This window comes from Pyrgilauda ruficollis, unplaced genomic scaffold (genome assembly GCF_017590135.1).
Source record: "Pyrgilauda ruficollis isolate IOZ18807 unplaced genomic scaffold, ASM1759013v1 scaffold72, whole genome shotgun sequence".
Lineage (NCBI taxonomy): Eukaryota > Metazoa > Chordata > Aves > Passeriformes > Passeridae > Pyrgilauda > Pyrgilauda ruficollis.
The window spans coordinates 4,532,790-4,558,939 of record NW_024529044.1 but is presented as its reverse complement, the minus strand read 5'-3'; the positions used below and the strand labels follow the sequence as shown (position 1 = coordinate 4,558,939).

The 26,150-nt window shown below is 40.9% G+C and overlaps 1 protein-coding gene across 1 annotated transcript; it reads left to right on the top strand.

Annotated features, from left to right (window-relative positions):
• Positions 1-3,282: 3,282 nt before the first annotated feature.
• Positions 3,283-26,150, top strand: TOM1L1 (target of myb1 like 1 membrane trafficking protein). The gene is made up of 15 exons (XM_041485880.1): positions 3,283-3,363; positions 3,444-3,528; positions 5,686-5,764; positions 11,766-11,915; positions 12,183-12,302; positions 13,807-13,914; positions 14,491-14,607; positions 17,435-17,568; positions 19,926-19,986; positions 21,379-21,493; positions 22,231-22,327; positions 22,786-22,864; positions 23,655-23,742; positions 24,017-24,089; positions 25,058-26,150. The coding sequence occupies exons 1-15, from the start codon at positions 3,306-3,308 to the stop codon at positions 25,116-25,118; spliced, it is 1,425 nt and encodes a 474-aa protein (XP_041341814.1). The 5' UTR covers positions 3,283-3,305; the 3' UTR covers positions 25,119-26,150.

The following is a 26,150-nucleotide window of genomic DNA, read 5'->3' as shown; positions in this document are numbered from 1 at the left end:
TTCACCTGAAAGTCCCAGGGCAGTGAGAGCTGCTTAGGGCATGTGATCCAGGAAATACAGCAGAGTTACATGTGAGAAAATCTGACTCTCATCCACAAAAATGCCACCTCTCTGACTCTCTCCTACCTTTTGATTTCTTGGCTTTGAATTTACTGAGATTTTTTTTAATTATTTCAAATTGCAAGAGAGCATTGCAATGCTGAGGAGCTGTATCTGAAGCTCAGTAAAAAAGAAAAACCAATATGGCTGAGAGGGAATTTTCCTAAGCCATCCTTCAAGCAGCTGCTGCATGAAAAATGAGGAGATTCCTTGACCAAGCTTGCCCTCTGCAGGCTTCTACCTTTTTCTGGCACTGCCAGATTTGTTCCTTTTTCTAAACAGACAAATTAAATGTGCTGCTGACATAACAGCACTTGGACATTCCTTTTTTTTTTTTTTTTAATAAAATAGTAATTACTTAAATAGATATTTGGGGACAGCTCTGTCTTCTTAGTGCAACTGGGTCCCAAACATTAATTTATTTTGCCCAAATAGCTCCTGATTAGGTTAGCTGTTATCTGAAGCAGTGAGCTAATGGAGATGATGCAGAAGGGATTTGATTTAACCCTGGAGCTGTTTGTTCAAGTGAAGCTCCCAGCACAGGCCATACCCAGCCTCTGGTTTAATGAGCCGCAGTGAGAATCCCACCGACTGCATCTCCTGTACTGGATAACAAGGAGGAGTCATACTAGAGTGGGCTTCTGGGGAAGGAGGTGAGAGTAAATACAGCCCTTGGGAGATGGAGGAGAGAATACTTTGCAGCTCCTCACTTAATGTCTAATGAATAAGAACCTTTTAAGGATCTCTCATTTTTAAATAAACCAAAAAATCGTCGCAATGGCTTTGAATTTTCATATAACAAATAAAGGTACAGGTCCATACCATAAATCCATTTATGAATGACAGCTGTTTAAGTATTTCACTCAATGTCCTCTGTGCACGTATTCTTTGAAAATAGGACTCTTTGAATGTGATTCTTTGAAAATAGGACTGAAATCTAAATAAGGTAAAGGTGTGATTTTTAAAATAATTTATGAGATATAACTCTGAAATGTAAAGCTAGCAAAACTAAATTTAAAAAAAGAATCTCTGCATAGCTATAGCAATTTGGGAAATTTTTTATTTGTAATTGACATAACATTATCAAAATCTCTGTTAAAAATGAAATCACATTGACAATCCTGCTTATATTGGTATAATACATGTTAGCTGAGTTGAGGCAGACAGAAGCTATGCCGCTCAACAGTTTTGTTTCAAAACATTTTGCAAAGAGAAATTATTTAACCTCTTCCTTCCTTCTTATAACACTATGTGCTTGCAAGAGGTAGAAAATATCCATTAATAGTAATAATTAAATGTAATAGTATCTCTTCAATAAAAGTAAAATTGAAAGAAGGGCACTAGGGCTCTCCTGGGACTCTTTGACCACCGACTTATGAATTCTGAGGATTCCAGCCCTGAGAAGGCTGAAAAGCCAGAGAAATTTTTTTTCAAGCAGAAGCCGAAGCCCACTAGGAGTTCACAGATCTATACCGAAAGCTGATTTCAATGAGTAACTTTAATCAGTAAATTCCAATGAAAAAATGCTTTACTGCAATTTTTCCTGTGATTAGCTCAATAAAATATGCTCTTTGAAACAAGATCTGACTTGTGTTGCAGGTTTAACAAGGGCTAATTTAAATAGGCCATCATTACAGTTCCAGTGTTAAAGAGCAAATGAATTAAGCACCTAAGTTTAGAGGATATCTTTCAGAATTCTGTGAAATAAAATAAATAAACAGACTTCTGTTTTGACAGCTGTGTCTGGCTTTTTGCCAAATAACAGGATAACAGAAGTGTGGAAAATTGAGATGAGTTCATTAGAACAGTCTCAAATGGAGCCTCCTCGGGCTGCATGGTGGATTCCACCCATTTACTACAGACTGAGTAAGAAAAATACTCCGACATTCATGGTACATTATCAATTTGCCTAAGAGTTCTTTAACTTGTTTTTCATAGAGACACTTGCAAGTACACCAAAAAATGTGGTTTTCTCCTGCATTCGCATTGAAACCACCCAGTAGATGGGGCCACAGAGTTGTACAAAACACAAAAGAAAGATTAGTTCCTCTTAAGAAAAACTCGTAGTGCAAATAGAGCTTTGTTAATCCATTAAATTCTAATGTCAGGCAAATAATTTATTTGCTTATATCGTGTCTTGACTGTATGACTCATTAAGCTCTACTCAAAGGCTAGTTAATATGATTCCGTGTGTGTTTGATACTGAAATAATTACAACTCTCAGCCAACAAAAATTACAGCTGAGATCTTAATTTTCATTCGTCGTTCGTTCCCAGGTATTGTACAGGTGTGAGACAGGCTTGTGATGAAGCGACACAGTGGAAGTCATTGACAGTAATTGCAGCAAGAAAGCCCCACATGCGGAAAGGTGTGTGCGGCAGGAGGAACGTGTTAGTGGTTCCTGCAGAACACAGAGAGCTTGAATTTATGAATGTAACTTGGATGCACCATTGGGAATTTTTCCCGTTTCTTTGAGATCTTTGCTTGTGTTCTTTTTTAAATGTGCGGATCAGAAAAGAACGTGGGGGTTTGAAAGCACCAGCAGGGAGGTGTCAGGAGTAGGGGCAGCGCCGGGGGCCGTGCACCGGTGGGTGCAGAGGTTTAAACTCTGTCTGCACACGGCTACCAGCAGCAGAAGGGGCTCCGAAGGTGTTCCTGAGCTTCGCCTCACCAAACACCGAGTTCCTCGTGGATGCGGTTGTGAAATCTCATCTGGGAGCCGGCTGAGCGGGGGCTGGCAGGTCCATGGGGGGAAGCGAGCCCGTGGCTCTGTGAGCTCAGGGGTGCTCTAGGTCCGGGCCGGGGTGAGGGGCGCGGAGGTGGCACCGGCGTCGCCTCAGGGCAGGGCGACATCGAGCAGCCGGTGTAAGGTGCTGATGTGAAGTGACCCGAAAGACAGCGTCGGTTCCCAAGGAAAAGCTTTGCCTGGCGGGTGTCGGGCAGAGCGCTATGCCAGGGGATGCCCGGGGGGAAGCGCAGCCCCGGTGGGTGTCCGGGGATCCCTATCGCAGGGGAGGCCCGCTGGGACCCGACCCGCGGCGGGGCGGTGCCGGGAGCGGGCTGGAGCGGCCGCGGCAGCACCTGGAGGCGGCCCCGCCCGAGCGCAGGAAGGGAGCGCCCGGCGGGGCGGGAGGGAGCGGCCGGATCCGGCGGCGGGGCCGGGGCTGCCGCCCCGCAGAGCCCGCGGGACGCTGCCGGCAGCGGCCATGGCTTTCGGGAAGGCTCCGAGGGACCCGTTCGGCACCGCCGTGGGCAGCCTGGTCGGTGAGTAGCCTCGAGCGGTGCCCCCGCGCCGCCCCCTCTGCCCCGCCGGGGCTGACCCGCGGCTCCCCTTGGCCTTTCAGAGCGGGCGACGCTCGGCTCGCTGCAGACGGAGGAGTGGGGACAGTTCATGCACATCTGCGACGTGATCAACGCCACGGAGGAGGGGTGAGCGAGCGGGCCGGGGGGCTGCGGGGCGCGGAGGTGGCATCGGCGTCGCTCGAGGGCAGGGCGACATCGAGCAGCCGGCGTAGGACGCTGGTGTGAAGTGACCCGAAAGGAAATAGCGCAGGGAGCAGGTGGCTTTGGTTCCCAAGGAAAAGCTTTGCCTGTCTCAAAGCCATCGGGGCTTTTACGGGTTAGGCTCGGAGGTTCTTCCCCATGGACACGCAGAGAAAGGTGGTGACAAAGGTTTCTTATCTGAGTCTGAGTTGTGTTTTGTACAACCTGTACTGCTCGTCAGGCTGAAGGTGTGCTCTGCAAACCCACCTGGAAAAAGGCTTTGAGAACTTGGGTGCTCACAGCACGATTTAATACTCTTGGCTTTTGCCTTCGAGCTGCCCACCGTGCAGTGTCTGTGCCAGGCTGTGCCGCAGCCGGGGTGAATGCGGGCTGGGATCCTGTGCAGAGGATCCATCCCGTCCGGCTGTGCTCCCAGGGCTGAGCTGATCTCTTGCACCGGACAGCCACATCCAGGGTTGCTCAGCCACTTGCTGCTCTGAGCTTCTTTGTTTCCACCTGTAAAAAGGGAAAAGCGGAAACTTGTTCTCATGTAGGATCTGCTTCAGCATTGCATTGTGAGAACTCGTTCTAGCAGTGGCATATTTTAACACTAGCTAAAGAGTTTTCTCCAGAACAATGAGGTGTGGCTTACTTTCTGCACAGGTGTCTTTTTTTTCTGTATCAACTTTTCTCTCCTCTCCTTGTTTTGGATTCCACGCTCTCACCCGTGGTTCTTAGTGCTTGGAATGTCATTAATAATTACTTCCTTCTGGATATTGCCATAAGCAACAGCACGCTTTGACCCTCAGTGTTAGTTTTTATGTGAAGTTTCCATGCAACAGAGCCTTTTTTTAATAAACTGTTTCCTTTTGTGCCCAGCTTAGGCTTGCAGAGGAGCTCCTTGTAACTTCCTCCTAGACAGCTACTACTAGTCACAGTCTGTAACAGGATAGTAGGAGCAGCAGAACTGCTGCATCTAATTAGGCAAATGGTTATTTTAATGTAATATCCAGCTCCTGACCAGAGCATTTCCAGATGCTTCAGTGGGGGAAGCAAGCAGGAGTGGGATTGTAGTACAGATCTCTGCAAGGCAAACTTCTCTGCTCCTGTGCCCCTGTCTGTCACTTGATGCTCTACTGATGTGCCTAGGTATGACATATGATTAAGAAAAATAGAGAAACATCTCCTATTTTTTTTCTTTTTTTTTCTTGTGAAGTATAGCACTTCAAACAAAGAAATGCAGTAATGGTAAACACCCACTTAATTTCATTGACTTTGAAATGTTTTCAACAAAGATTTCTTTTTTTTTTTAAGTGAAACATTGTATTTGGGCTCATTGCTCCATCTTAGATTCTAGAGAGATCCTAAAGAGACATTAGGACATCTTGTTTATGTTCATCATGAGTGTTGGGCTGGCCCTAATAATTGTACACTATAAGTAGTCCATATTAATGAGGCAAAACTGCTTCCCACATGTGATAACCTCGATACCATCTTCCACCCTTTTCCTCCTACACAGATAGTTAAAAGATACGGGGTGTATATATAGAAATGAAAATGGCTGGGTTAGAAATGCCCCTATCTCTGTCCATGCATCCAGGGTAGTTACTCAGATGAGTTAAGTGCATCCTGCAATTATAAGATTGGAAGTTATCCATGACACCCCTACTCCTGACAGCACTCCTAGGAGAATATTTTCTAATTGCATCATACATGAAAACTGCCAGCCAACTCTTGATACATCTGGAAGTTGATATTTCCTTTTGTGGCACTAAAATCTAGATAAGTATTTCTATTCTACAACAGTGGAAAAATATCATTTTGAAGCAGATGTTGCAGAGGAGAAGAACTTTATCTCTCTGCACAAGTCTCTGGAGTAATGCACAGTCTGCAGTAACAAACCTGATTCACTGCTTTGTTGCTCTACTTCAGTGCTGAAGAGATTTTGTTGAAATCAGTGGGGCAATTGCTCTGGTTTTATGTGGGTGTAAGTACAGGGGTGGATTTGGTCCTGTATCTCAGGCTGATATTTTTGGTTCTTGGATGAAGTTATGAACTAGAAAACTTCACTGGTAACTTTTCCTCATTCATTTCTTGTCACAGACCTAAAGATGCAGTTAAAGCACTGAAGAAGAAGCTTTCAAAAAACTGTAACCACAAGGAGATCAAGCTTACCTTGTCTGTAAGTACAGCTATATTTATATTAATTAGACACTAAGAAGGCAAACAGTCTAAACGATAAGGTGGCATGCAAATTATCCCTGACACAACTCTCCAGGATGTTTTCAGTCTTTGTTGTTTGTGTGTACAGCACTGCCACAGTGCAGATCAGATGGTTTGTTGGCATTCCATGGACTCCTGGATGATGCAAAATCGTTTGGGGGGGGGTGGGGGGGTGGAGGAAGCCAACTTCTTCTGTGTAAAAGTAGGATAGTTCTTATTTGCTCCAGTGACTGTCCTGTGAGAGCTCCACCTGTTTGTGAAAGACAAAGAGGTTAGGATGTTACATAAAAGCTCCATTTGACCATTCTATTACTCACCTTGTGGTGCTGATCTTAGTCAGACTAAGCACAGTGTGCAGCATTGGTGGAATGTGTGATACGTGCTTGGTAAAAGGAAATGTTATCACATATAAATGATAAACTTGAAGGACAAGGTAACCATGGTGAGTTAAGTAAGGGAGCAAGAGGCAGAGTGAGCTGTGTGAAATTCAGATGTTGTGGCTAAAGGTTGGGGTGTCGGGAGTATCCTCACTTGACATTTAGAATCTGACAGTGTTCCTGAACTGCCCCAGGGCTTGGGGAGCTGTTGTGATTGCAAACAATTTAAGATTTACTTGATTATGTTAATGCAGAAAGTTCTAATACTGTCCTAAGTGCTGAGTTCCTGGCTTAAATTACTCTTGGCTACCAGTAGTGCTACTGTGACAAGAGTCATAGCTTTTGTATTTTAAGTTCTTGAGGATTTTAGGTTTTTTTTTATTAATTGGCTAAAAGTATTTTCTTCACCATTTCCTTTTTTGAGGTTTTAGAGGCCTATCTGCATCACTTGGAGTACTGTTACTCATGAGTTTGGTATTTGTTGTGCAAAATCATAATCTATATCAAGATATGCTGAGAAGTGATTAAAGAAGATGGGTGATGGATAGTGCCAAATTGTAGGTTGCTTAGCAATTGCCCAAGTGTCTCCTAACAAGTTGGAGATGCAGATAATTTTTAAGCATGCCAGTATAGACATTCAGCTCACTCCATTTCTGCACTTCTTCCCTGGCTTCCTCCTCCACTGTCTCATGAGTCACATTTTTGTGTGTTCTGTGTGTTTGCATAATGGGAACCCTGGCTTTCCATTGTACCTGCAATCCCTGTACCAGGTCTGTCTCTGCAGCCCTTGTGCAGTGAGGTTGTGATTATCTGACACCGTCTCTGCTGATAACCCAGGGTTTAGGCTTGGGAGCTGTTCCTTGAGTATTTACCGTGCAGATATACCCAAGGTGACACTATAGCTTAGCTTTTGAGTATGTAAAAGTGGGAGAAGGATCTTGGTCCAGGTCTATCCAAGGAAGAACTTTATCACACTGACCTGGGAGCTCGCTGTATTGCAGATGGAGCATGCAGCAGGTTCAGCTGGGAGTGCAATTCCTGTTCTGTTCCAGCCCCTTTCTCTGTCCTCACCCACTCCCATGCACACCTGTAACTTGCCTGCCAGGCAGTCACATCCTCTTGGCCCAGCTGCTGTTTTCTGTTTGCAGAGTTCTTATCCCTGTATTCCTTAATCTTTTCTCCTTTTTTTTTTTTTATTAATTTAATTAAGTTCCAGCCTTTCCTCTAACTCTTTCTCGTCTAGTTTTAGTTCTCAAATAAGGTCTTTTATGCTTTGCCTCTCCCTCTGTCCCTCTGCCTCTGGCTTTTTTTTTCTTGGTTTTTTCCTTTTTTCTTTTTTTTTTTTTTTTTAACCAGTACTGCCATAATTTTAGCATGTGTAAAATCTTTCCTTTGATGACCTCATTGCTGGCCATGTATGGCTTTTACCTTTCCCACATCATTCTTCCTATGTGCTATATCTTCTGGTTTTATCTTCTTAATTGCCTTAATGAAATTGTTCCTGTTTTCCATTTTGAAATGCTTTGATGACAATAGCAATTAACTCCAAATGGAAAAAAATAAATAATTTTCAATCCCGGAAACGCAAGCCCTTCCCTCTCTGTGCAGCTCTCATCTCTTAAAAATTTTAGAGTTTTGCAAAAATAAGGGTTCTTTTTGGATGAACTGTTAGTGCCTGGATTTCTTACAGTAAGTGTGGTCCTCTAGCTTTTGAGACTCTACATCAGATTGTCTCTCCTCCCTACATTAGATAAAAGTAAGAAGTATCTACAAATCACATTTCTTAGAGAAGCGCGCTTTGATCCACGTCTATCTATTCAACCTTGACATCCTTGAATTTAATATTTCTAATGAAGCTGCTTAAGGAGCTTATTCCCAGAGGATGCACACTGAGTGGAGGGTGGAAATCTTCATGGAGGCAGCTCAGCTGCACACGTTAGCCCTGATTCTGTTACTGGGATGTGCTGAGACTCAACGGCGTGTTCCTCCTCCTCGCTCCTGGATGATGCTTTGTTTACTTGGAGGAAGAAGGCTGAGTGCCAGCTGGATAATGTGCTGGCTGTGGCTTGGCTTCAGGTGCTCTGAGCTGCTGAAGTTCCTGTGAAGTCACATGGATGGAGGTGTTTGTGTCAGGCCATGGAGTTGCCTCATGCCCGGTCTTTGATAACACCGAGAGATCTGGGCTGGCACTGCAGGTTGTGCAATCAGAGTGAAGAGGATTAGAACTTTCAGGCAGGAATCCAGCAGACTGTGTGTGTCTTACTTGGCTTTTTATTGCTGGTAGACTTTAGATACATAAATTCTGTTTATGTAATGAGTACTGAGACAGCTGTTCAGTCACCTGCACAGAGCTCCCTTGGTTTTGTGAAGCGTTTGCTGCAGTGCCTCAGATCTGATCCCTGCGAGATCTCAGGAGCTGAACAGCACGTGGGGAAATTGTTTATTGAATGTGTCCCTCTCACTCCTGCATTCAAAGCAATGGGCAGAAATTTAAGATTAAATTACTGTTTCACCTCTGTATTATATTGTTGGAAAATATTTTAAAGGAAGTCATTTTCCCAGAGAAATTGTCGATGCCCCATCCCTGGAAACGTTCAAGTCCAGGTTGGATGGGGCTTTTAGCAACCTGATCTAGTGAATGGCAGGGGAATTTGAACTAGATGATCTTCAAGGTCCCTTCCAACATAAGCCATTCTGTAATTGCCTAGAATTAAATTTTGACAGGTATTTTTTCCTAAGAATATTTCTACTTTTCCCTTTAATCATGCGTAATTTTTCTGATGCAGAAAAAATTTAGCATGGCACATGTGGTCTTCAGATTTAGTTTGTTAAATTAACATTTTACAAAGCAGAGGATCTAAAAAACAAAAGCATGAGAGAGTCCTCCAGCTCCTCAATTAAAAGAGTACTGCTCTATTTTATTATACTTTATGGTATATGCTGACAAAGAAGAAAAGAAGAGGGCATCAAGTGGGAGCAAAAGAAATCAAAATCTCAGTGTTTGAAATGTGAAATCTGAAAAATTCAAGACTTCTGAAAATTCAGTATTTTTGAAATGCTGAACCTTGATCAAGTGTACCCAGCCCCTGAGTGTAATTGGTGAGTGGCAGCTGAAAGAGCTGCTCATACCGGTTTGGTTTAAGTGCTGGCCTTGGAAAGAGCACATTGCAGTTCCAAACCTCAGCTGGGCAGGCATCAGGATGTGTTCAGTGGAGTGTAATCCTGGAGATGGATTAATGGCTTGTTCCCCTTGAGTCAGGAAATGTGAAGAAGCAGGCTGTTCATCTGGGTTTTCTTGCAGCCACCTTGGGTCTGAGAAGTGTCCCTCACAAGCTGCACCCATTGCTCAGCTTCATGCACCAAACCTGGCTGCTTTAGGTGTGCAGTGAGTCCTGAAATCTGAGTGAGGTCTCTTGATAAGGAACAAACCTGACTTTCTGCTATACTCACCAACTTCTCCCATTTTTTGTTTCTGCTTCACAGCTTAGCTCACCTCTCTGTAGATGCCTTTTATCATTTGAGTTTTGTGATTCAGTCCTGTAAACCAGAAGCCTTGGATTACACAGTTTGCATCTTTTGCTGAGTGCAGATCTCTGGGATCAGTTATCCTGGAACACAGCAGCTCTGTCAGTTCCAGCACTTCTCACATCCTGTTTGCCATTGACAGGAAGTTTAATGGTTTGTTTGAAGTTAATTTGCCAGTTTTGTTATTAAAACATGTTTCTGTTGAGTTTCCATTGTGCTGTGTGGAGCAGTGGTTGGCTTGGCCAGCTTGGATCTGTTCCTTCCAGTGGAAGTGCTTGGGACTATGAAGTCCTATTTGCACTGGAGTCTTATTTGCACAATAAAAACCCATACGGAAATTCTAATGAAAGGTGGTATTAGCATGAAAGTGGCTTGTTCATGGATAGTCCAGTTAAAAATAATTGAGTCAAATTCTTCTTTTTCTTATACCAGCTTAGTTTTTCCCTGAGTGAGTGGGCTGGGCTGGCATAATTGAGTGGAGGATCCAGACCATTAGTTCAGTACTTTCATTTAGTGGGTAAATACTCAGTCCCCTAAGTAGGGAATTAATAATAGGGTGTAGTATAACAAGTTTCCCATGCACTGGGTTGAAAATATTTTACACAAAGCATCTTTGAAGTACTGCACAGGCAAATGACTTGACTTATTAGCATATGTTTCATGTACTCTCTGTGAAAAGTAATGTTTTGAGCCAAGATGTTTTTGTAATTATCTTTCAGTTAGCTTTTTGCACAGCAGTCTGTCAGTGTCTCTTTGTTCTACCCTGTTTTCATTTTGGCAATATATTTTCTTCTGGTCTTCAGCGTGTTGTCCTGTAAGTTCCTGATCACACTGGAAGAAAAATCCCTGAGTATTGGGGCCAAAAAATGAGTTACTAAAATTATTTCACTTAGTCAAATGTAGTCTGCTCTGAATAGGAAAGTATACTTAACCTACTTTTATCAAGATCACAATATCATCCCTTTAAATACATGCATCCTTTTGAGAATATGTTCTGTCTGTGACATGATTCAGGGGAAGTTTTGTCTAAAACCCATGAAATTTTGCAGCCTTCTGTTAATGTCAGCCCTTTGCTTTCACTTTTCTATCTTCCCTCTTATGCTGGGAGGGAAAATGAAGCTACAATTGAAGAGAAAGAAGCACAAGAGTGACAATCTTACCCTGTGTGGGTCGTCATCCATCTTCAGATTTGGGCCAGGCAAGATGAGTTCTGTTCCTGTTTCTGCTCCTGATCTGATTGATCCCAGTTTCCTGTCAAGTCCCAGGTGACTGGGATGTAATGGCAGTTTTTGACATCTCTTCTGCAAAATGAGAATTGTAATCAGCCACCTCCAGATGTACAAGGGAGAAGTATTATGTCATTACCACATCCTGCTGTGTTTGATGGGGCAGGCACAGTGCGTGCAGGGATCCTGCTCTAAGCATTTGAACCATGGTTTTGAAGTAGACTTCCTTCATGAGGATGAATCTGAGAATTGGAACATTTCAGCTCATCTGTTTCAAATCAATGTGACCTTTGAAACGTGGAGAAATAGCGTTCCAAGTTGGTGAATTTGTTCTTTCCTATTTTATCATTAGTCTCTCACTTACAGGGCAGATTAGAGGACAAGCATTTAGTAATTTGATTGTCTTCTCTTGCAGAGCTCTTCAGAATCTGTCAGACCAGGGTACCTATGTGCTAGGCAGTGAACTAATTCTATTGCTGAACCTCTACAAGTAATTTTTTAAAGATATGGGCAGATTTCCTGCTGTTAAGGTACTGTGTGTTCAATAAGTGCTGTGACATAGACACAAGTGTTAAAAGTAGTGTCACTGTGGCTGGCACAGCTCCTTTGGACTGTGCAGATATAACAGAGCACACAGGGAGCTGCTGTTTCCCTCAAGTGACCTCATCAGGCGTTCTAGTGAGCAGCTACCTGTTCATGTCCGTTCCTACTCTTCCCTATAACTCCTTCAAACAAACAAACAAACAAAAAAAAGAAAAAAAGAAGAAGGCTGTCAAGTTGTGGGGCTTTCCCCCCCCCCATTCTTTTAATCAAAGGGTTTTTGTGTATGCAGCTGCTTGAGATGTGTATGGAGAACTGCGGCCCAAGATTCCAGTCTTTAGTTGTGAAGAAGGATTTCTGCAAAGACAAGCTGGTGAAACTGCTGAACCCAAGATATAACCTGCCTATTGATATGCAGGAGAAAATCCTGACCTTTGTCATGGTGAGTCTGGAGTAAACTGTGAGTGTTTGCAGTGTCTTTGCCATGGGATAAGTGTTTAATTGTGCAAGCTGTTTAAATTCTTGGAACCTCTTCTGAAAGCAGACCTTGACTCTGGAGCTGTTGTGGTTCCTGTTGTCCTGAATGGAGTTATCCAAAGTGGAAGAAGGGAATGACCTGTCTTTAGGACCATATGTTTTAAAAGCATTTGTCTGACCCACTGACTGGCCATTTCTGTGACTGTTACTGACCGTGATGTTTCAAAACCAGGTTTGGGCACGAGGTTTTCAAGGGATGGTGGATGTGAGCGAAGTAAAAGAAGTTTACCTAGAATTGCTGAAGAAAGGAGTGGAGTTTCCATCCTCTGACACTAGCAGTGGTGGATCTAAGGTGAGGATACACAAGGACACTTGAGAAATGGGATGTGTTAATTTATGGGACACATAAATTTGATCTGGGTTTTTTTATTTAAATGCTTCAGGGCAGAATATGACCAAATTAATTAAGCATGTGAGCAGGAATCAGTTTCAGTTGTAACAGCTAAGATAACAATGAAGAAACCTGACCTATATAGTAGTTTATTTCATTTTTAAGTACAGATTCATGGATATGTTCTCAGAAATGAAGCATCTCTGTCTTGAGACTTTAAAAGATCTGTGCATGCTGTTTACTTCAAAATAAATGAGTGCTTAGTGCTCCAAACTTGTCAGCTTCTGAAAGCCTCAACAAAAATGAGTAAGGTTTTCACAAAAACACATACTGTTGAGATTATAAGCATCATCTGTCTTTAAGATTAAATGGAGAGATGTAGAAATCTATAAGAAAATATTATTGTCTGCATATCTCTCCAGCTTTGCACAGTAAGTGTTGTTTAAGCCTATGTCATAGGTAGTATTGTGTGGAATTTAGGACATTAAATATAAGTATGGTTTGAACATTGTGCAGCAGCTGGAAATACAGTACATGGTTTAATGCCATTCTTTCTAGGTTTCTTTTTTTTTAGATGAATTTTCAAAAGAGCTTTAGGCAGTGTGAAAGCCATCCACCACTGTGTGGAATCTTGCATTTACAGAGTTTGATGTCTGTAATCAGTGCAGACAGGAATAATTCAGATTTATCCTGAGTTTGATCTTCTGGTTGAATAGTGGAGTGTGCAAAAGCTTATGTATTTAAAAGTTGTTTGAACAAGCTGTGTGAAGAATGCTCTCAATAGATACTAATTTTTTCCTTCATCTAGTGCATTAGAGGTTATTTTGTCTACCTCATGTACTTGCCAGTAAAAATCAGTGGCAAACCTTCTGTTTGTCTTAGCAGACCTGAACGCAGTTTTTAACTTAAGTCTCCAGGAAGCAAAGGGTTTGTAGTGTATAGTGCAGGCTAGGGTTTACATTTGAATTTTTTTAGCTGTCAGTTCAGATGCAATGCATGTGAAGCTCTCTCAGACTGTTTCTGCTTTTCAGTCCAGGAGACTTCTGTATTTTACCTTCTGCAGAGACCCAGACTCAACCCTCCAGCCTTTCTACTCCTTCCCAGTGTGATCACATTCCAAATTGTCCTTCACTGCAAAATTGCAGTGGCACTCTGGGAAGGACTCTTTGCTCTTAGATGCCTTAATTATTCCCTGCTAACCTGTTCTTAAGCCATTCCCACTTCATTCTGTGATGGAACTTATTTGCAAACCCTTTCTAAAAATATTTGATTTCCAATCCTATTTCATTACAAAATAGCCATAGATTTATTTTTTTAAATAGGACTTACCCAACAAATTCCCTGGGAGCACTGATGATGAGGAAGCTCCTGCCCGGTTGTGTAGTCTGAGTGATGTTCCTCTCTCAGCAGGATGCCTGCTGCAATTTTGTTCAACCCAAGCTGTGGTTTTCTTTTGTTTTCACAGATTTCACCCCAGCCTTGTGCAAAGTCATCCCCATCCTCTGCCAGTCCTGCCAAACGTTCCTTCCTGCCTCTTCCCACAGGCCCAACGTTGCTGTTGACTCCGGAGCAGGTGCGACACTGCAGCTTTAGGGGAGGGTGGGTTCTCCTGAAACGTGCTGTGAGTTTGTGGCTGGAGCAGCCTGGGTGCCCCTGGAGGGACCCTCTGCACTGGGTGTAGCTCTGGGTTCCTGCTGGCTTTGTGCAGATGCTGCTCGAGTGTGGGGATATGCAGTCACATCTTGCGGTGCTCTCATGAAATTGGTAAAAGCTTGTTCAGAGATCAGCGAGAAAGCCAAACTTATTTCACATAAGGCTTGGTGAAGAGGATATTATGAAAAGCAGGAAGGAAAGGACAGTTCTCTTGCATTCCTGCTTGTCCTGTGTAACTAAAAGGAGTAACAGTAACATCAGTGAGAGGGATTAACTGTAAGGAAAACAAGTCAGGGTTGGGTCTTAGTTTGAGTGCACATTTAAAAGCTGAACTAATTCTATTCATTTCCATGTTGTGTTACCAGAGTAAAATATTGCTTAATAATAATAATAATAATGCATATTATACCTAATGAGAAAGAAGGTGTATTAGAGGCAAAAATTTTTCTGCATGCTCTGTTCACCTACACAATATTCTCCTGTTGAATTCCAACAGATTGGGAAACTGTACAGTGAACTGGATATGGCAAAAATGAACGTGAGAGTCATGTCATCAATATTGAAAGAAAACGTTCCTGGCTCTGAAAATCCGGATGATATGAATCTTTTACAGGTACATGATAATTCATTGATGGGGCTATTGGTTTTGTTGTCATTGCTTTTTAAAGTGTTACATCTTGTTTTTTAACAGCTGGATTCAGATTGACAAATGGAACCCCACAACAGGTTTCTGTCTCTCGTTTTGCACAGCTTTCTTGCATCTATTTCACCTTCCCTTTGACATCTCAATGGTCAGGAAAGGACAATACAGGTTGCAATGCAAATTTAAGCTCTAGGGAATTCCAATGGCAAAGGAATTTCATAATGGAGCGTTCTCTGTTGAGCATGTTCTGCCAAACAGCCCCGAGAACATTCCAGCTGGAGAATAGATGGTGACACAGTGTCACTCATATCCATCCTGGAGTTTGCAGAGCTCTCTTTATTATCACCAGTCCCTTGGGGGCAGACTGGGGGCCAGTGAAGAATATGAAGCATTGGCTTTATGTGTGTGACCTCAAAGATTGGGAGCTTGCTGTGCTGCAGAGGAATTCATGTGCTCTTTAAGTGTAGCCTGAAGGAAGTGTATTGCAATAGTCCAGTGATGGGACAGTGAACCTGTACATGCTCCTTCTGTGATATTATGTGCTTATGCTGTATTTTCCAGTTTAGAAATTAAAAGTACAGAATTACTTCAGCATTGCAATAGTGACCTGTGTTAATGGAAGCTTTTCACTTTCATGTTGTCTCTGAGAACTTAAAAAGCTTTTGCTCTACATCCTTCTGTTTCCAGCCTTACCTCCAAACTCCTACAATGAGGAAGCATTTTTGGCAGTTTTGCAGCATTAAGTGTTTTGAAGAACTGATCTAATTTTTGCAAGCCTCGAGTGTGCTTCTCCTCCCCAGTGTAGAAATTTTCCTGTGCAATGAACTCTTGCTGGGTGCTGTTGAGAATACAGTGGTTGATTATTTTTGACCAGCTGTGTCCAGTCCCTGACAAGGCTGGGAAGTAGAAAAAGTTTGTCTTTTATTTCCTGCCTCCTGCCATGGCACTTCTGTATGTGGGTGCACAGATTCACCTGCCCACATTAAACCACTGGATTCTTACTGACACTCCCAGTAATAAAATTGTTGGCAAAAGGTTGAGGACAGGGTGTGGAGTTCCCATATGTAGGAGAGTGAATGAAAACTCATTCCTTTCACTGTTGTTCTTTCTGTTCTTTTTCCCCCATGCACAGAGTGCTGTAAAACATCAGGCATGGCCAACTTATTCCTCGAACAATGCTTAATGTTCTCTTTTTGTTTGTGGCACTACCTAGAATGCTTGGATTGGACTTCTGTTGTCACAGAACAAAATTCTTATTAAAAGAGCTGCTTGTTTAGACTTTGAGTGAGTTGGAGGCATTGATTTTAGTACTTCAGATTATCTGGAGTCCCTCAATAAAAACTGTAGCAAGGTGAACTTGGTCAGTGTTTACAGTTCTTTATATTCATTAGTGGCCAGGCTCCTCTCTTTCCCCACCCTGTTTAGGACAAGACTTAAGATATCATATTTCACTGGAAATTGTGTGCTGGCCAATAACTGTAGTTAAAGAATAGTTCAGGATCAGCCAAAGAGTAACAAACTTTTGTACTGGGTGGTGAATAGACATAATGAACAAATAGTGGATGGATATTCAGGAATTTGGGTCCAGATCAGCAGCTGGTAAGAATTAGCACAAATGTATTGGAATCACTGATGACTGTTTTTCCAGCTGCTACTCCATCTTTGTAAAACTCCAGTTTTCAGGCAAATCCATGCCTGAAATTAGTATTGACACTTGCTAGTCTGCTTGTGTAACGGAGTCTTTAGAAATACACATTTTTTAAATGTGGATCATGTGGTAAAGTGTGCAGTTGGGGAGATTTTAAATGTAATTACATACATTAGGGTGAACACAGTTTTTTGTGTTTTATCCTGGGTTGTGAAGCTACAGTACTGAAAAGTACAGCACTCTGCAATCCTGACACAGATTTACCAAAGGGGTGCAAATTTCTTTTTAAATAAATAATTGATTTACATGAAGTATTGTATTTTTTTGAGGAAAGATCACTTAGAATATCAAAGCAATTTCTGAGCAGTAGAGTCATTTCCTCCCTCCTTTTTTTTTTGTTTCTTTAAGCAGAGTCAGCTTGCATTTGCAAATGTAGTGTGAAAGAGAAAAAATGTTGGCTGAGTTAAAATTCCTGTTGCTAAAGAATTTGTTTCTTTGAACATACAAAATCTGCAGAGGGGAGTAATATAAACAGACTGTCTTCCATTTCACTGGGCAATAATGCAAAATTCTGCTTAATAAACTCTCATAATTCTCCTATCTGATGATTCTCTAAGATTTGTGTTACTTTCTCAAAAATCTATAGATTAAGTTTATCCAGACTTCCGACTTAAACGAATTGTTGGAGCTTGAGATTGTCACAGAGCACTTCTGACCTTTAGACTAATATTTTCTTTTATTAAAGCAGACATTGAACAGGATTATGTCCAAGTATCCTGCTGAGTTTAATCAGCTTCAAGCAGGATCAAATCACATCGGCTTTACATCACCCAGAGGGGTTTCTGTTATTTTGCAATTTTTAATTTACACTCTAGAGACACATATATCTTTAGAAATGAAGGTGAGTAGAGAGGTAAGGATTGTGTAGGAGTGATGTGGTGGTGGGAGTTGTGACCTTGCATTGTGGAGATCAAGGACAGGGACACTGTTCTATTTGCAGTGGTTGGTACCTGTGTGGTTTGTGTAAATTAAGGAATGTTACCTGTGATTCTGCAGTGCTTGAGTGTCTTATCATTCATCTCCAGAATGGACACACTGAGAGACCACAGTCACGATTTCTAATTTTTTTCCTCCCCTTGCCTTGGGCAGAAGCTGTACAAGACCTGTCGGATGATGCAGGAGAGGATCATGGAGTTGTTGGTGACAGTGGAGAATGAAGATGTGATTGTTGAGCTAATACAAGTAAATGAAGATCTGAATAATGTCCTCCTGGGACATGAAAGGTAAGTGCAGGGCCTCTCTCCTCACATTTGGAATCCTACCTGAATAAATACACTTATTGGAGAGATGCTCCCTATGCCTGTTGTTGATCCTCTCCATGGAGACAGATTTTATCCTAAAATTCAGAAAAGAAATATGATTGCAAAAAGAGAAAATTATGTATTTGCTGCCTCCTAAACACCTCAGAAATGGTTCTGGAAAGTAGTTAGGAAACGTTAGAGTGGTATAAAGTGAGTTAACAGCATAGGCAGGAAATCAGATGGAGGCACACAAAAACAATTTGGGATTTGACATCCCTTTTTGGCACAGTCCAGTGAATTTGTCAACAGCTGCTACAAATCCTTTGGTGCTGGTGCTTATCTCTGTTAAGTGTCTGTGCTTCCAGAAAAGAATACTTGTCCTCCTTCCTAAACAATTTTGACAGCTTTACTGCAGGAATTGGCCATAGAGCAGCCTTCTGCCTCATTGCATGCTTAGGAGAGTTGCTTGCTGTTCTCAGCTGGATTGAAACATAGTGTTCTGCTTGTCTTACAGCAGAAAATGTTTCTTTCTTTCACACATGAAAGCACAGCAGTACTCCTGTTGACATCCTGGGTGTTTGTCTGTTATGGCACTGGTAGCATGACTGGATGCTGGCAAAACTGAAATTAATTTTCAACTTAAAATTCCAGTGTTGTTCCCCAAAATATCACATGAGTATACTTATGGAGAATGTTCTGATTTAATAGGAGATACCCTTCCATATTAAGAAGCCGATCTCTTCCACGGCTAAAAAGTGTTCTAGGAATCATTATGCATCAAGTTCAATTGTTCTGTATTAAATTTAGCAAATTGATAGAATTTAGTCATCTGAAAATATCACTGATTCTTCTAAGTGTCAGACATAAACGTTGGGCATAATCATGATGATGTTAAGTTTTGATTTACTCTTATATCTTGTCTACTGTAGTGTTGGTGGATTTTACAGCAGCTATCTGAAAGAACTGTGTGCTCCCTTCTTCCTTTAGGAGGTTTTTCCTTTTAATAAGCAAAAAAGGAATTTTATTCAGCTTTTGTGTAAATCCACTGAAGTCAGATGTGGGCTTACATTTTTGTTACAAGTGATGAATACTGTTGAGGCTGGGAACGTCAAAACGTGAACAGGAGTTTGTGGATATAATTCAACAGATTCCTCACTAAAGATATGGTAATGGAAAGAATGATTAATTTGGACAGAAAACTACTGTATTCTAGTAGTGTAATGTTATGGTTTGTATGATATAGGTCTTCCAAGTGCAGATCCATTGCACTTCAGAGTGGATAAGTATAAAAACGTATCTGGGTAATTTTCTGTTGTGTAAGATTTGTTCCATGGATTTCCCTCTGAACCGTGAGGTGTCTAAAGGGCCAGCTGATTTTAATGAGCTGCATCTGTTTCACACTGTGCCTGTTGTTGGAGGATGAGTCGTGCTGCATTTTCTGTTTCTGATTATTAATGTGGAATCCAAATTAAATCCAAAGCAATCTCAACTGTGCAACCAACAGCTCGTGTGTGTAACAGTGCCTCCCTCTAGTGTCTCTGCAGCTTCTTGGTTCTTCCTGGATTTCAGATACTTTCCCCTCTACAGCTGGAAAGGTTATTTTACTGCAGTTTCTTCATGCCTCTATACTCTTTTCCTGGGCCTCCCTAGTACAGTGACCCTGAATAGCAAATGCAGTTGGATAAACTGTCCGTACGTCTGTCCATGCAACTCAGGGCTCCAGGTGCTGAAACACAGTGACCTTCCAGATGCTCAGTGTCACCTGTGTGGGTCTGCTCTGGACCCACAATAGCACTGTTATCACTCCTAGAACGTACATATTTGTGTAAGTAGACTTTTTTGTTTGTTTCCATTTGTAAAAAAATTATTGCAAAGGGCTGTGTGCCAGAACACGTGTGTGGTTTGTCCTGGAAGGGCACGAGCAAATGGCCAGAACTCTGAGGACAGAAGGCTTCCTGGGACTCAGCTGGAAGTGTTCTGGTCAGAAGGAATTGGATTTGGCACAGTGAATGTTCACAGTTACCTGCCTAGTGTGAACAGAGACAAACCATTCTCAGAGGAGCCTTGGTTTTGTTGAGGAACAAGCAGATGGCTGTCTCCAAATGTGGGGCCAGGAACAAACCAGCTGGTGTTGGTTGTAGGAGATACCAGGACCACAGCCCTGGAATGGGAGGCAGATTGCCCATAAAGCCAAGTGCCCCAGGGACAGCACCTGGAGTGCTTGTTTGGTGCTTCTGGAGTCTTTTGAGAATCAAAAGCTGATTATAAGTGGTTTCATATTCTTCTGAAGCACAGCACAGGAGTGTAAGAATGAGCATTTAACTCTGCACCTTCAACAGGTTCTCACGGAACAGAGTTCGTTTCCTGGAGAACCAGAGGATACAGCGGGAGCGGGAGGAGGTAAGTAAGGATGAGCTCCTGAACTGCAGGACTGCAAACATTCCTTCTGCTCTTCCTCGTGAAAAATACACTTCTGATACATGCAGGATTTTATTCTCTAGTTGAGAGGTACAGGAGACAGCAGAGTGACACTACTCTTACTGATTTTTCTAAAGTCTCACTTGCAGAATTTCATGCAAATTCATGTAACTAAAGTAGCAAATAATGTCAAATGTAAGAGGGAAGCTTGGGCATGAAAAATGAGAGAAAGATTTATTCAAATGCTGATTTATTGCCTCTCCAGCTAAGCACAATGATCTGCCATGCAAAAAATGAGAAACCATAGGTTCTTTTCATTTGTTTCCTGTTAATGATCTAGAGACTGAAATACTGCTGTACTTTGAGAATTTACTTCTTACATTGATTTTTTTTTTCCTGAGTCAAAGCTTTTTCTGAATTGTGAATAATGGCTTGTAGCAAGTCTTTAATGACTGTCCTTTATTGATTGATAATTATGGTTGTTAATTATACTGCCCAAAGTAGTTTTGCACATGTTTCACCTTCTTCTAAGCCATAATTATGCAGTCATCTGGGACTCAACGTGAAAATGCATTGTGAATGCTGAAATACTGCTAACAATTATTTAAAAATGTAGAAGATGGTCTTGTTTTCCTTGAAAAGCCACTATTACTACATTCTGGTTATGTAGGTGGATGGTTTTGCTTGATGGATCCACTGTTGGGTTGGCTAATAATCCAAATGGTGCAGTCTGTGCATTTTTATATTATTAAGCAGACTCTGACTTTAAAATGTATCATCTTTTATTTATTTATTTACTTTTAATCTGGTGTCACAAAACCTGTATGATTCAAGCATATGGTTTTATAAAGCCTTTGGCTGGCTATGTTTTTAATTCCAACACATTCACAGGAGAAAGGAAGGGAGCTCTTTTTTATGTCCTAGGAAACATAATTGTGGTTTTGATTTTTTTTTTTTCTGTCCAAAAAGGGACTGGAAAAAATCAGTCTCCTAAGTACATATCAAATCTCATTAACACAAGTAAGTAGCATGAAAGGAATTGTACAGGATTGATCAGAAAATCAATACAAAACCTGTATCTAAACATTCAAAATGGCTTTGTAGAATTGAGTCCTTTCTATTTTCTACTTTAGAACTGGTTTTCTTTATGTTTTGAAATTGATCTTTTCTGAAATGCATATTTTATTTCATTAGCTACATTTCACACATACAGAGTCCTGATCTTCTCTTAATACTTACTGATGCTTAATATTAAGATTTTAAAAGTTTATGTTTTGTGAAAACAGCAATTTGTTTAAAACTATGCAAGTTCCTTAAAAAAAACGAAAACACTGGGAAAAACCCCACATAACATATTATTTTTCAAATGTTAAGCTGTACAGGAAACAGCCATCTGCTCCCTCAAGTGATCTACTTGGCCTCTCCATAGATTCTCCATCTTCTGTGTCTGCAGTGGTGCAAAGGGACCCTGCAGTGTCTCCTTCAGGAAGTAAGTGGTGAAGGAAGTTCCTCTCTGGTTCCCTAAAACCCTCAAGAGCTTAGTGGAGGAATCAGAAGTTCCTTGTAAGAAAGAAAAAAAAAAAGATAGTCCTTAACTTTAAAGATGTTCCTTAAATTTTCTTAAAAGAAGAATTGAAATGTGTCCATAGGAATAAAATTGTAAGGTATTGCGAGGTTGCCTGTAATTTTTTTACAATAATCTTTCTCCCCTTATGCATAGATTTGAGCAATAGAATATGCACTGTTTTCTACTGCAGTGAGGCCGGTAAAACACTCTGGTAGCTGCTTCTGTAGACTTGGCAGGAAGAAACAGGAGTTTTTTCAGGAGTGTTAGACTTGGCTTTAAGTACCCTGAATTACTGTTTGTAGAAGCCCCTCCTTTACCTGCTTTAGGAAACTCCATATACTAAAGCTAAAGGTGTGAATGTCCCCCTGGGAATAAACCCCTAGATTTACATTTCAGTCCTTTACAAATAGCAACAAGAGTTTTAAGTGGTATCTATCACGTAGAGCTCTGCTGATGCTCTGAATATAGAGATAAATACATTGGATCTAAGACTTTTCAGAGTCATTAAAACTTTGCCTTTCATGTGATAAACAGCAATCCATTTCAGACGCTGTATAGACCTTCCAAACAAAAAATTTACTCTTTTAGTGTTCAAGTACAAGTAGCTACTTTTGCATAATAATGTTTAAATTACCATTAATTATCACTTTGAATTTCAGATGGCCTATCCGCACGCCCTGAAGACAAAACCAGGTCTCATCCATCAATTTACCCACAGCTGGATGCAGCAGCTCCTATAAAAGCTCATCAGTCCCCGTGAGTAGTCCCTTATCAAGGAATGGGAATGGATAACAGATCCTTAGGGGTATTAGTGCTCTGTAATTCATCTAATAAACATAGGAATCTCTGAGGACACAGGTTTACTGCTTTTACCTATTAGTCCAGTAAAACAAGTGAAAATTCCCTCTGTGCTAGACATTGTTTGAGAGGGTTCAAAATACGATTACACCTGCATCACTGTTTTGTCATAGATGGACATAAGTGTACCTGACTTTTGGCAGGGAAAGGGAGAAACATGAAACAGGTCAGGAAAAGAGTTCAAGGCAGAGGAGGTGTCTTTATAATTCGTGTGATTGGGACACTGGTCCATCTGCTCATGCTGCTCTCAGTTGTGACACACAGGAAAGACAGACCAGCCAGAAAAATAATGGAACAATCAGAGTAAACAGTTTTGATCGTTTGTTACTTATATTCAATGTACTGCTCTCTCCTAGATTTGCAGCTGAAGCACAAAACAATAGTCTAAGCAGCCCAGCTGGACACATATATAGCAATGTGAACACATATAGCAATGTGAGTAATACTTATGTTCGGGATGATCATTCTTGTCGGGCAGCTGTCAAATGAGAATTTCTGGATTTACCCCCACTGCAAAGATGCAAAGATCTCTTCTGTGGCCCTTCTCCATACCTCAGGGAATATTCTACTTGGTAACCAGGTCAACTTTCCTCTTTTGCCGCCACAGATCCTAATGTGGAATCTTGTTTCCTTGCTCTGTTATTTGTATTTAATTTGTTTCTATGCAAAGCAAGCTGAGCTCTCCTTCTGTTGCCATGATGTTACTCTGGTGTACTTTCTATCACAAATAAGATATTAAAAACAAACATACAAAAAACCCCAAAAAACTCAAAGGCCCCACAAAAGCACAGCCCACCAAAAAATCACTTAAACCCCGAGTACAGTGCAGGACAAATGTCATGCTGCAGAGAAGCACCCATGACAGAAGGAATGGAAAGAGCCTGAAGGGACTTTGAGGCAGTATGAAATAGAAAAGAAGCAGCTACCAAACAAACATGCACAGTCTTTATTTTAAACTGCAGATAAAAGCAGATGTTTGAATCTGTGTGGTGGAACAAGTCACACAGAAGTAAATTATACACATGTGCCATATATATAGAACACTAAATGTTGCTTTGAAGGTTGTGTGGAGAATGAAGATTAATTGGGTTGCTAACTGTTGGCCTTGGAATTTTACCTGCAGTAGTCAGGGAGTTTAAAGATAAGCCAGCAATTAATGTAAGTTAGGTCAAACCAGTTCTCATAAAACAATCTGTTCATGCATTGTTTTGCTTGATGTCCTCAGTTGACGACTCTTTTAAGCCCAGTGCCTCTGAACCCAATAAATCTGCAGGCTGGACAGACTGTGCCATCAAATGGACCATCAGCAGCAGGTAATAAATACTGCAAATCACCTCTTGCATGCTTCCTTTTCTTGTTAGAACTTAAGGCCTTTACATAATGGCTGTCAGTCACTAGGAACAGCAACAAGCATTGGCAAAGTCATATTGCACAGGGATTCCATTACACATCTGTCCATTTTAGCATGTAAAGCAGCTGAATCTGTAGCAGATAGTGTGCTACTTTCAGGAAGACACAAAAAACGTGTAGTAATCATGCTTTTCATTCTCATTGAAACCTGGATATGTCTGTCTCTTTATTCTTCAGCTACATCAAAGAACAAGTCACAGTCAACTCATTACTATGAGATAATGGAATTCGATCCCTTGGCTCCTACTGAGTAAGTAATTTTTAAAATAGAATTTTAAACTTCTGTGTTACCAAGGGCAAGATGGCTTTTTCTTCTGAGAAGAAAACCAGACCACTCTACTTAGGCTGAGTTAGCTGACCAGCTGCATCATTGATGAAAATGACAGTGGCTGCATTTTGTATGTTTTCTTCAAATAATTCTGGCATAACCAATTAATGAATAAACTGTAGTGTGCTCATTAACTGGCATCTGCAAAAATGGAAGAGTAATGCTCTATTAAAATTACTAAAATCTTATCCAGTGATATAGAAAGGTGAAGGAAATATAGTCAGGGTCCTGCTGGAGGAAGCTGATTGAACTTCAGCACAGGTAGTTCTGGAACAAGATAACCAAAGGAACTCCTGTTCTTAGCAATTGTGGTTTTTAAAGGGTATTCTTCTACTGCATATGAAAAAATCCTTAATTTAAATATAAACTACAAAAGGGAATAGGTGCTGTGTCACTCCAGAAGGCCAAAATAGTGAGACAGCAAACTAAACAAAACCTAAAATATAAAAAAAAAACCCCTAAAAAAATTAAAATAAAATTGCAGAACTCCCCTTTTGAACAGTAAATTGGGAAAAAAAAATTGAGCTATCTGTACAAAACTTATTTCTAAGGAGCCACTGTATTTTGAGGTAGGGAAATCTCAACAAAGCTTCCATTGTTTTTTTTTTTTTAATTAATGCAGTAATTGCACAGTGGTGCACTTGCCACTTGTGTTTTGCAGTTCTGTTCCCAAACTTGTTTGATCAAAAGTGACAGTATCCAAGGTTCCTCATTAAATGTACTATCAGATAATCAGATATTATTATCAGAGCAGGGTTGACTCTTTGTTTCCATGGAAACCTGGGCATCCTGCAAGGGAAGCTACACTGTAAACTTCGGGCAGGATTTCCCTGGTGCCATTTGTCAAAATGAAATGTGTTGTAGGAGTCACCCTACTCCTCCTCTTTCAGAGCTATTTATGAAGAAATTGATGTTGTGCTGAAGACAGAAGTTAAAAAGAGCACAGACTGAACGTGGAGGTGGAATCCTTTCCTGAACACTCTCTAGTGCTGGTCCTGTGCAGAGCTTCCTACAACTACAAGTGAATAACAGAAGAGGTTTTGCATTTTGACACAGTAATTAAGCTGTGTGCAAGTTGAAGAGTTACTTGGCTCCACACCACGACAATTTGTCCTAAATGTTCAGCTGTGTGTTCTTCAAGGTCACTTGCATGGTTATTTTAAAGTATTTTGGGCGCATGTAAAATGTGACTTCCAAATTCACCTGTGAATGAAGTAAGACTTGACCTGCCACTTGTAAAAAAAGACACCTTACATTCACAGAAGCTGCAGAATCCAGTTTCTCTTTGGCCTCACCGCTATGTTCATCTCCCTAAAAATCTATAAGGGCGTTTTGAGATATTAATTTTTTTTCCCATAAAATGGCCTCTTAATAGATGTCTGAAGATGTGCAGTGTTACTTGCCTACATCCTTAATACAGATTTTCCTTTATTATTTTCTTCCTAAAAACCCACAGAATAGTTGGATTTTTGTCTTGGGAAGAACCTAAGCTGGGGCACAAAGTGCTGTCATCAGTAATTAACAGAACAGGAAAAAACCCTGCTTGTTCTGTTGTTGCTGTTGTTGCTTTTCTTTACTCAGTAAATATTGGAGGGGGATCAATTGTTTCTTTCAATATTCCTGCCCTGCAGAGATTCTTCTGGTGAAGGAAAAATTAATCATCTACAATGCAGATGAGCAATAGTTACCCATTTATTTTAATTAAGTTGTTTAATCCTGTTAATAACTGTTTTATCTTTTAGTAAGTGCCTTATCTATTTTAATGCTGAATGTAAACTGTGCACTTTAACAGGTATAGTTCTCTGAATTTATAGCTGATACAAAATTTGAGAACTCAGTTCATGTTCATACCAGATAAGCTAATTTTTTTGTGAAATAACTGCATTTTAAACATTCCTTATGTTAACTGTTTAAGAAGTTCTCAGCTGCTTTTGCAATTTTTATAGCATAAAATTCCAAATAAAAGCAAATGCTTACTGAGAA

Excerpts from the sequence above, each read along its gene's own strand:
- TOM1L1 (XM_041485880.1), top strand. The coding sequence starts at position 3,306 with ATGGCTTTCGGGAAGGCTCCGAGGGACCCGTTCGGCACCGCCGTGGGC. Across the intron at positions 3,364-3,443 it reads CGCCGTGGGCAGCCTGGTCG|AGCGGGCGACGCTCGGCTCG; the intron begins GTGAGTAGCCTC and ends TTGGCCTTTCAG. Across the intron at positions 17,569-19,925 it reads GTCCTCCTGGGACATGAAAG|GTTCTCACGGAACAGAGTTC; the intron begins GTAAGTGCAGGG and ends CACCTTCAACAG.